Raw genomic sequence first — 10,065 nt, forward strand, 5'->3', positions numbered from 1 at the left:
TCAGCCCGTAGAGAAGAGCTGCAGCCTCTTAGGTTGTAGGAACGAGTTCCACTGGTGTCTGGGGCTCTGCTCTAGGAAGGCTGATGGCCACAAGCTAATGTTTGCTCTCTGATTCCTGCTGCATATTGTGGGGAGGGCGCTTTCTTTTTATTACTTAGGAAAATCTTCTATGAATTTGGCACTATTTATGGCTATATTTTGCAGTAACTAAGTAGATGGGGCACACTGGCTGTGCTTGTACCTATTTGAATGGGCAAGCAACAGGGGGAAGCAGAGATTATTCTGCCCTGTTTACTTGGGCATTAGCTATCAGAAAGGAACTAAAAGGACTCCAGGGCTGTAGATTAGACTAAAAAAATTAGGAGAGATGCAGGGATGTGGCAGGGAAGGGGAACTCTTTTATGCTATGGTCATTTTCCTCACCAGTTCTTTGTCATCCTGGAAAAGAAAGAATTTTAAATGTGGAATGATCTGTTTTTGAAATAACATGATGAATAATGTTCTTCTTATGTCTTTTCCATTGCACTGGGACTCCTATTGTCTTGTGGTTTCTCCAGAGAGCCTGCTGCAGTTATTTGCTGAGGGCCTGGGCACATACATCTTCATTTACTGCCTTTCCGATATTTTCTTTCCTAAAAACAAAAAAAAGTGAAATAAAATAATAATAAAATACGGGAATGAAAATGTGAGCAAAACCGCTAGAGTGGAAAATACTGCTAAAGAAGAGGCTAAGCAAAGAGCCTTCATCTTATTTCAGGGAATCAGCAAGGACAAAACCTAGACCTCGATCAGTCGATCGAGATACATTCTTCTTCTACTTTATCAGCCACAGGGATGATGTAATAAAAACACATGATGAATGCACATTATGTGATATGGAGCTTTGCTTGAAGCACCATGGACTCGTCTGCAAGATGCAGTCAGTGCTGGCAGAGGGGCCGAGTCCTGGTGCTGGCTGTGAGCAAGCTGGGCTGCCAGCTGTGGAGGAAGAGGATAAGCATTGAGTGTGCTTCGACTAGCCATGGCCCAGGAGAATTCAGCTCAGGAGGATGTGCCATGTATTTAATCTATTTTCGCTACTAAACTTGAAGTTAAGAGTTCTAGACGTTCCCCGTGAGTGCTTCCCTTTAATTAGACCTCTTTTTCCTCTGGGAAGTGGTTGAAGAGGAAAGGTAGGCTTGGGCAAGGCTAGATGCCTGATTTAATGAAATACTTACTGAAGTACAGCCTAAATCAGTAGAAGACATCATTTAGATACATGGAAACGTTTATAGTGCAGATGCTGCCTGTGGCCCACATAGCGAGCGTCTTGAGTGCTTTGTAAGTTACAGCAATGAATTAATACCAGAGGTGCTTAGGGATGAAAGCTGGCTCAGAGAAGGGTGAGGAGTGAGTAGTGAGCGTGTGCCAGAGCACAGCTGGCCCAGCCCAGCCCTCTGCTGCCTGCCATCAGCAGGGCAGGGGCAGCAAGATGCATGGCAGAGCAGGGCTTGGGGGGGTTTCCCTCCTGCCATGGGCTGCCGTGCCCTTGCACAGCCTGAGGAGCATAATGATCTGCTATTGAGTATTTGTTAAGCACTGGAATAGGCTCCCCAGGGAGGTGGCTGAGTCACCATCCCTGGATGTGTTTAAAAATCATTCGGATGTGGTGCTCAGGGCCATGATTTAGAGGAAGGTTGTTCAGAGTTAGGGTAGGATGGTTAGGTTGTGGTTGGACTTGATGGGCTTTAAGGTCTTTTCCAACCTGAGCAATTCTATGATTCTGTGATTTACAATAGATTGATCCACTCGCTGACTGATACTCTCTGAAGGGTTACAAGCATTGAAGGATGCTGCTGTGTTTAAGTATAGGGACAGTGAAGGGTAAAGAGGCAACTCTATTAGGTAATGAGCTAGCACTTAGCTTTGATTTATTACCATTGTAATATCTTTGCTGATAATGGAAAGGCAAGCAGTAACAGTTCTCATGTTTTCTTTATTTCCTTTTCCTGCCTTCTCTCATATTCAGATAATGCAGTTGGATACAATATTATATGTTTAGATTTCCTGTGTTGTCACTTCTTGCATGGCCATTGTTGATGTTTATTTTCCAGTGCCATTTCTTCCCCTTGCAACATACCATACCAAATGTGTTTTGCAGTTCAGATGCTTAGGCTGGCCTGAAATGTAGATTTGCACCTGTGCATCCCCCCTGGCTGATGAGAAAGCAACCTGGTAGTAACCACAGTAATCATCTGTGATGTGTATGATCTGTGGTGGAAAGAGATGGATGGTGACTACGGAAAGCCAATAGCATTCTGCAGAGCAGCTCAGTGTGCAACATTCTGTAGAACACAAGGCCAGCAGGATTGGAGTTTTGGTACTTAAAGATGTGATTAAAGGAGGTGGCTGAGATTTTAGACATAGAGCCTTTCCAAGTTGCCCATAATCCACTGCTGAGCACCGCGATGCGTGTTTAGCTGCCAGATGCTGTTGGAGGAAGATTGTTAGATCTTTCAATAGTGTTTCAATAGTGTTCAAACTTTTGGGTCCATGTGTGCAGAGAGCCATGGGTAAACTCATGGCTTTTGGCAGCTGAACTGAAAGGTCTTTGGGCTTTTTTTGGGGTAACCTGCAAAATATCGATGGTTAGCAGATAGACATTTTCAGGAATGAGAGCAAGCTGGGAAAGATGTGAGGTCTAAACTAAGTACGTGCAAAGTACAGATACAAGGTGGAAACAAAAAATAATGCTATAGGAAGAAAAATGTGAGCATGACACAAGTAAGGTAGCATAGATTTGTGTTTTACTGAACGATTGAGAGAAGTATTATCTGTGCAATGATTGCCTTTCTCCAGTTGTGTGTTTCCTGACCACATGTGCTCAGCGTTCCTTGAAACAGATTCAGCTGCATTTCAGTCAGCAGATACTGGGGGCAGATAGGAGCTGTGGTTCTTGGCATCGACAGCCCTTCAGTGAAGCATGAATGCCACAAAGCCTTTATTAGTAAATACTACATCATTTTTCCTTATTTTGAAAGATATTTGAACAGTTTGTCAAGACCAGGATAAGAGAAGAGTACAAAGAAAAGAAGAACAAATTGTTGTTAGCCAAAGAAGAATTTAAAAAGCTCCTCGAAGAATCCAAGCTATCACCAAGGTATGGCATTGCTGTATGAAGATTTGTTAAGATAAAATTTCTAATTTAGTCTGTGCTTATCAGTCCTGGAACGCTGTAGAACAGAATGCACTCTTCATGGCAAGGTTTTACATCTATTGTTACAGTGCTGTGCTGACATATCTTTACTAACATTTTGTAGCACTTAGTCTATTTCACTGCGAATATTACTGAGAATGAGAACATACTTTTCCTCTCTGTTCCTTTTCTTTTTTCTCTCTTTCACTTTGAATGTGCAATATTTTGCATAACATGCGTATTTTATGTGCATATATATGGTAGAATTATGTGGCACAGGTGTTCTCCCTCCTGATGATACGCTCCTTTCAAATATTGGAATGCCACAATGAGGTCTCCCTGGAGCCTTCTCTTCTCCAAGCTAAACAATCCCATTTCTCTCAACCGTTCTTCATAGGAGAGGTGCTCCAGCCCTCTGATCATCTTACTGGTCCTCCTCTGGACCCGCACCAAGCGCTCCATGGAAACTCACCTTGGCCGTAACCCCTAGCTTGATTTTGATGTGCGGTAAAGACAAGCAGGCAGGTCTGTTCCCACAAGGCTGTTATGAGTCTGCACAGTGCTTAAAGCCAACAAGAAATACTGCAGCATTCATACGATACATCCGTCATTAACCATAGCGCTGTGAACACAAAATTGAGATGGAAACCATTGCTAGAACAGTGCACCTGTGAGATTTTAAAGCCCAGGGGTTGAAGCGTAAGCAGGGGGCTGGTGGGTTGTAGGCTGGGCTGCCAGCAGCACTTGTGCTCTCGGTGCAGGGTCTGTGCTCAGCACCTGGGTTTGGCCATGGCATCCTGCTGCCTCCAGCTGCCGCGTGGCCATGCCTCTTCTACAAGCCACATCTGCAAGGCTGCAGCTCTCAAATCTCTGTCTTTTCTGCAGAACGACATTCAAAGAGTTTGCAGAGAAATATGGCAGGGATCAGAGGTTCCGCCTGGTTCAGAAGAGGAAGGACCAAGAGCATTTTTTCAATCAGTTCATACTTATCCTTAAAAAGAGAGACAAAGAAAACAGGATAAGGCTACGGAAAATGAGATAAAACTGCTTGGAGCTGGCAGTGAGCGCAGAAGCTAAAGCAGGGACTGCAGGAAGGACCCCAAGTGAAGGTGAAAGCAAAGGCTGACCTCGCAGCAGCGGAAGGACGGAGTGCATATCCCTGAGAAAAACTTTCTCTGAATGGTGTTTGTTGAACACACGGAGCATTTGTGAAGGTTGTTCTGCAGGAATCTGAAGGATATTTGTTCCCAAGGAATTAATGTTTCATATTGAAGCTCTCTTTTGTACAACATCCAGAGTTTGATGCATTTCTAATTGCCGTGATATGTCAATCCCTTAATTGTTTTAATTATGCAAATTACTTGTAATACACACAAATTATGAATCCGGTGCAGATTTGTAATTAAGCAGAAACAGATGCCATCCATAACAATCTCAAGATATTTTGATCATTTCGCAATCTTTTGGCAACTTTCTGCATTAGCACAAACTGTTCGGAGGTGCAGCGGGATGCAGGGATCCATTGCCGCGTTCACATGTCTGTGTCCAGTTCTCTGAGTAGTACTATTAAATATTAATCGTTAATCTTAGTGAAGAGTGTGAAAACCCTGGCCAGTGTTCCATAGGAAACTCTCCTTTCCAGAAATAGCTTTCCTGATCCCATGGGTGGTGCTTCGGGCTGATAGCAGCACTGCTCTGTCGGAGCTCCGTAAAGGCGTTCTTTTGTACAACCATCGCGGTCTGAGTTGCGTTCCTGTATGTGGAAAGTCTGCATGAGATTTTTCTCATCATCTTTGTATAAATTAAATATTTTACTTTTTTAATTAATAAATATTTTAAGCCGATTTTGGGTTTTTTTTTTTTCGTTTTTTGTTTTTGTTTTTTTTTTTAAGTTTCTACATTTTTGGAAATGCCCGATGAAGCAGCGCTGGTCTCACAGTTCTGACTCGAGAGGTACAACACTGATTGCTCCTGGGGCTGCTGCTTCACATGCACATTTCCACTGAAGCCAGCTGCACTCGTGAACAGATTGAGAGCACATGGCGTGTGACACTGAGGATACCAGCAACAAACAAAACTGCTTGAGGTTTCAAATGGCAGAATGGCTTGCTGGGAGTGTGGTATTGATCTCTGTGGCAAGCCTCATCATTGGTAACTGCAAAAGGAGAGCAGCTGTGGCAGCAGGAGACAACTGCCTGCAGCTGCTGCTGGGGGCCCAGGTTGCTGTGGATGGGGAGGCAGAAGGGCCCTGATCGGTGTCAGAGAGCAAACCTGTGGCAGCAACAAGGGGCTGGGCTAAAAATGGGTTTGAAAACATGTCAGCAGAAACAGGCTCAGCTGCTTGCAGGAGGAAGATGCTAGTGTTGATAGAACTGCTTAAAGGCTGGGTTTCTTGGACCAGAAGAGCCCTTATCAAAATGAAAAGATTCCTATGGTATTGCATACATTCAGAACCTCTGTATTTCAGGAAGCAGATCCTGGTCTGCTTTGTTGAAAGAGTCTCAGAAAATAAACTTGAGTTCTTTGGGTAGGGAAAAAAAGAAAAGCAAAAAAAAAAAAAAGCAGGAATTTGTTCCTCCAGCCCATCAACCCATTCCTCCTCGTTCTGCAGCAGCCTCAGCCATAACCACTGAGTGGTTCTGGGTCTGTGCTGCAGCCCTGAGGGCTCAGAGCCTGGACACTGCATGTCCCTTGTCCATGTTTTGCAGCAGGAAAGGCTTTCAGTGAGAGCCCTGCTTTGAGTCTGCGATGTCAGAGCCCATGTGAGTGTGGAAAGCTATGGTTTCTCTTCTCAGCTTAAAACTTTATATATTGAAATACTCCACACATTTGGTGAGTGCTGCCTGCTGTTGGTGCAGGACAGCCTGCAGGCAGTGCTACACCTGGCAGTGGCTCTGCTGCCTTCCAGGCATCTCCCCTTGCTCTGCATCACCCTTGGTGTTCTCCGTGATGGTTCAGGCTCCTTTTTCTCAGGTAAGTCTCTTTATATAGAGATATATATATTCTTTTCCTGGATATGTGATCTCATTCTTCAGACTTCAAAGACAAGAAAGTTGTGAAGCACTGAATGGTTTTTGGATCAACCAGGAGTGTAGAGAGGTTTGGGTGGGTTTTACTTTTGTTTCTTGTCTATTTATTTTTATTTTTTTTTCTGCTTTTTGGCTTCCCAGCAAGGATGAGCATGCCTGGGTGCAGGCTGAGTGGCTGAGTGATGGTAGAAATCATTTTGTTTTCCCTTCCTAAGTAGTCTGTAGCTCACTTATTTTTTAAAAACTTAGTTCTTCCTATTGTGATACCTTCACTTGGTTTACTTTGGTGAATATTACTTTCCTCCCATCCCTCTGGGACCACATTTCTGTATTGCTGTGATCACTGTTCAGAGAGTTAATCTCTAACATAAGCGAGGAGAAGTCAAAGAAATGAAAACAAATGATGGCATCATTCCCTAGAGACAGTAGGTTTACTTGTCTGGGTTCATAGCAAGATGCTCTGGGTTTGCCTCTGTGAGCAATTTAACTTGATTTATCTCTCCAGCCACCAATGAAATACCTCTATATTGTATTTCTCCAGTAGTGGCCGTGGCACCCGGAGTTGTTGCCTCTCCATGTGCTTTTCATAATGAATGCAGTTCTGGCATTATTTGTCTGAGTGGTTGTGTACTCTGACAGTTTGTCATGATTCCCTTCCATTTACTTCAGGTGGTTGTATTTAATAATGCCTTTGCTTTGGGGAGGAAAGAAAAGCAGAGCAGCTGCTAGAAATATGGCAGAAAAACAGTTGTTTTTCACAAACAGGGCTGAGTTTTTCTTTTCCCTGGGTCTTCATAGACAGGTCTGAGAAAAATTTGGAGCATTTAACTCTGAAGACTTTTGTGGAAAATTAACTGGGGATGGAAACCAGGATCCTCAGGGTGATCCTGGCCGAATGCTTTACTGCCATCAGCTGCACTGTTCTCCGTGTTGGTAGCGGGTAGAACTTGGCTCTGGGAGTTACAGCATCCAAAATGTGCAGTGTTGCCATGTGCCCACTGAAGGCCCTTTTATACCTGCTGAGATTCAATATAGATGTGCGTTAATGCCAGAAACGAAAAAAGTGTTTGCAGAATAAGTGGTAACTGCTGATGGCTGGGAATACGGCGAGGTGCTCAGGCAGAACTCTGCAGCGGGCTGTCCCTGCCCATGGGGATGTTATGCTGCACTTTGGGGCACAGAGTGGGGTGTAGGATGAGATGTCATGGCCTCACATTGCACCAGGGAGGATCAGGATGGTATCACAGCAATGTCTGCTCCAGAGAGCAGCCAGGCGCTGGCACAGCTGCCCAGGGTGGGCAGTCCCTGTCCATGGAGGCATTCAGAGCTGCGGGGATGTGGCACTGAGGGACGTGGGCTGTGGGCTGGGTGGGGGTCTTAGAGGTCTTTTCCAGCATTAATGGTTCTGTGATTCTGTGTGTGTGGATGTGGAGATGAAGGAGAGGGATGTCTGATAATGCAGGAACCCACCTCCAGCACTCGGGGCACAACAGTCACCGACTTGGCCGAATGCACATGACATCTAGAGCACCATGTTTAATTAAAAATAATAATAATAAAAAAAATCTAATAAATCTCCTAATAACAGACCATTTAAAATTAACACACAAATAAAAATGTTTTCTTGAAGTTCCTACTGGCTTCAGCAGAATCAGTCTTCTCCCTTTGGTCACAACTGCTTAAACTACTGGGAAATAGCACAGAAAGCATCGCTGTGATCCCTCAGCTCCCTCCAGGAGAGCAGCCTGCTTCCTTGCAGCCTGCTTGCTGTGGAATGTCCACACCTTAGCCCTTCCATGTTAGCTATATATTAACCTGCATAATATTTGTGGTCTGAGTGCCAATAGATGGGCTACAGGAACTGCAGGCATGAATTAGTCCCCAAGTGACCCCCTATGTCCTGTCCCCTCTACCTGCAGGTCACAGCCTCTACCTACAGGGCACCCCCAGGCTGAGTGCCATCAGCATTGCTGCAAGGCCCTGCCGATTGCTGCCAAGTTTGGCTTGCATTGGCTGAAGCCAAATGCTTTTGTTTGTTTGTTTGCTTTCCTCCTTTTCCTACTTTGAAGAGAAAATGTGTTTCCTGGCATCACAAGAAAGCGGTGCTCCTGCTCAGAATGAGCGGAATGAGCGCTGCATGAGAAACAAGGATGTGTTTAGCTTAAAAGAGCATTCCTAATGAAGCCCTTTCACATCTGAAGAGGCTGCAGTTGTGTGCGCAGCAGGATGAGCTTTTGAGGCTGTATTTGTTTGTGTGAGAAATAATGTTACATTAATCTGTGGTGGTTTTCCTCCAAAGAGAATAAAATGTTGACTTAACGCAAACAATGTAGTCAACTGGATGTTGATCCTCCCAACCTGCATAGATCTTCTTACAAACCATGAGCAGCTTTTGTGTTAAAACCAGAATGTTTGCTCCAGAACCATCAGGCTGGCTGCAGGGTTACAAAATATGGGAAACGTTTCCCTTTGCTTTGCAGGATGAGTGCTGTGTGGTGGGAAACTGCAAAATGGAGAAAACACCAAAGTGAGAAGGAGGTGGCACTGCTACTGGCTGGCTTTGGCTGCCGCTTCTTTCTGCTCTGATGCTGTTTTATAATCCTACAGGAGAATAGGGAAATGTAAGTCATTCATAAGGTTTTTGTAAGTGGCCTAAGGTGAAATGGAGGCCTTAATTAAAACGTGTTATTTACTGATCACTGGAGGGTTCTCTCGTCTGTTCCATTTCCTCATTTAATGCCTTCCTGTTTGAGTCGTCATCCTGCTCTGCCCTGGGAAGCAGCACAGCTCCCTGGCAATGAACGCCTGCAGCGCTGCTCTTTGGAGGAAACATTGTTCCTGATGCCCAACCTGATCCTTCCCAGCACAGTGTGAGGCCGTTCTCTCTTGTCCTATTGATGCTACCCAGGGCAGAGGCTGACCCCCTCCTCCACCCCCCAAAACCTCCTGTCAGGAGCTGTGGGGGTGATATGGTCTTCCCTGAGCCCCCTCTGGTCCAGACTGACCCACCCAGATGTTAGTGTTGTTTTGATGATGCATACGTTTGGCAACAGTCATCAGATTTCCAACAAAATGAATAAGCAGGCAAAGCAAAACAACCTGTAGAAACTGTGCTGGCCGATGCCCACGGTGCCCTCAAAGCCATGGCTTGGTGGCCACTCAGCTCCCTTTGGCAGCAGTGGCAGAAGCATGTGGTTTTCACATGGTTTTTATTCCTATTTCCATAAGCAAACACTTATTCTGACTGCTTTCCTACATCTATGTACATTCTGAAATAGCCTCAGCTGCTAGCAAGTAATGGTAATTACCAAACCCATGTGTTGGGTTAATAGGTGGAGCCTGACATCTGCTTTATAGCAATTGAGTAATCAATGCATGCACCTACACATAAATATGGTGACACTGCTCCAAAATGATGTCCGTGCAGTCATGTCAGTGCAGTGACACCACTCCAGTGCCCAGCCAGAGCCCTTCTCTGTCCCCATGCTGCCCTCAGCACCACAAAGCTCATGTGCCCTATTGGTTCTGCAGGCTGGGGCTGTGCCGTTCAGCTCCTTTAACTGATCATTTTGGCCTGGGGAAATATTAAAATGAAAAAAGGAAGAAGTGTGTACTTAGTTCTGAAGCTGCTGGCTGCCAACCGTGCGTGGTTTCACTGAGCAAATCCCTGCTGCTGCTGTACCCCATAGTTTGTGTGCCGTGAGGCTGCTGGAGCCCCAGGCTCAGAGCCGAGAGAAGCAGCTGGCCTGGAGGAAGGGATGGGGCAGCAAAGCAGCTCCTATGATGGGACTACAGGGTTCAGCCTGACCAGAGCTGCTAAAGCAGCCTGGTGTAATTCCCCATTGGGTCAACTTTCCTCAT

At 45.2% G+C, this 10,065-nt stretch overlaps 1 protein-coding gene across 1 annotated transcript in view; it reads left to right on the forward strand.

The window, feature by feature from the left end:
- The window catches only part of TCERG1L (transcription elongation regulator 1 like), a 63,701-nt gene extending 58,692 nt beyond the window's left edge, over positions 1 to 5,009 (forward strand). The window contains exons 12-13 of the mRNA XM_052677032.1: positions 3,021 to 3,139; positions 4,061 to 5,009. Coding sequence (XP_052532992.1) covers positions 3,021 to 3,139; positions 4,061 to 4,217 — 276 coding nt within the window. The 3' untranslated portion in view covers positions 4,218 to 5,009. The remainder of the gene's footprint in view (positions 1 to 3,020; positions 3,140 to 4,060) is intronic.
- Positions 5,010 to 10,065: the final 5,056 nt, after the last annotated feature.

Source organism: Tympanuchus pallidicinctus, unplaced genomic scaffold (genome assembly GCF_026119805.1).
Source record: "Tympanuchus pallidicinctus isolate F22 unplaced genomic scaffold, pur_lepc_1.0 scaffold16, whole genome shotgun sequence".
Taxonomy (NCBI): Eukaryota; Metazoa; Chordata; class Aves; order Galliformes; family Phasianidae; genus Tympanuchus; species Tympanuchus pallidicinctus.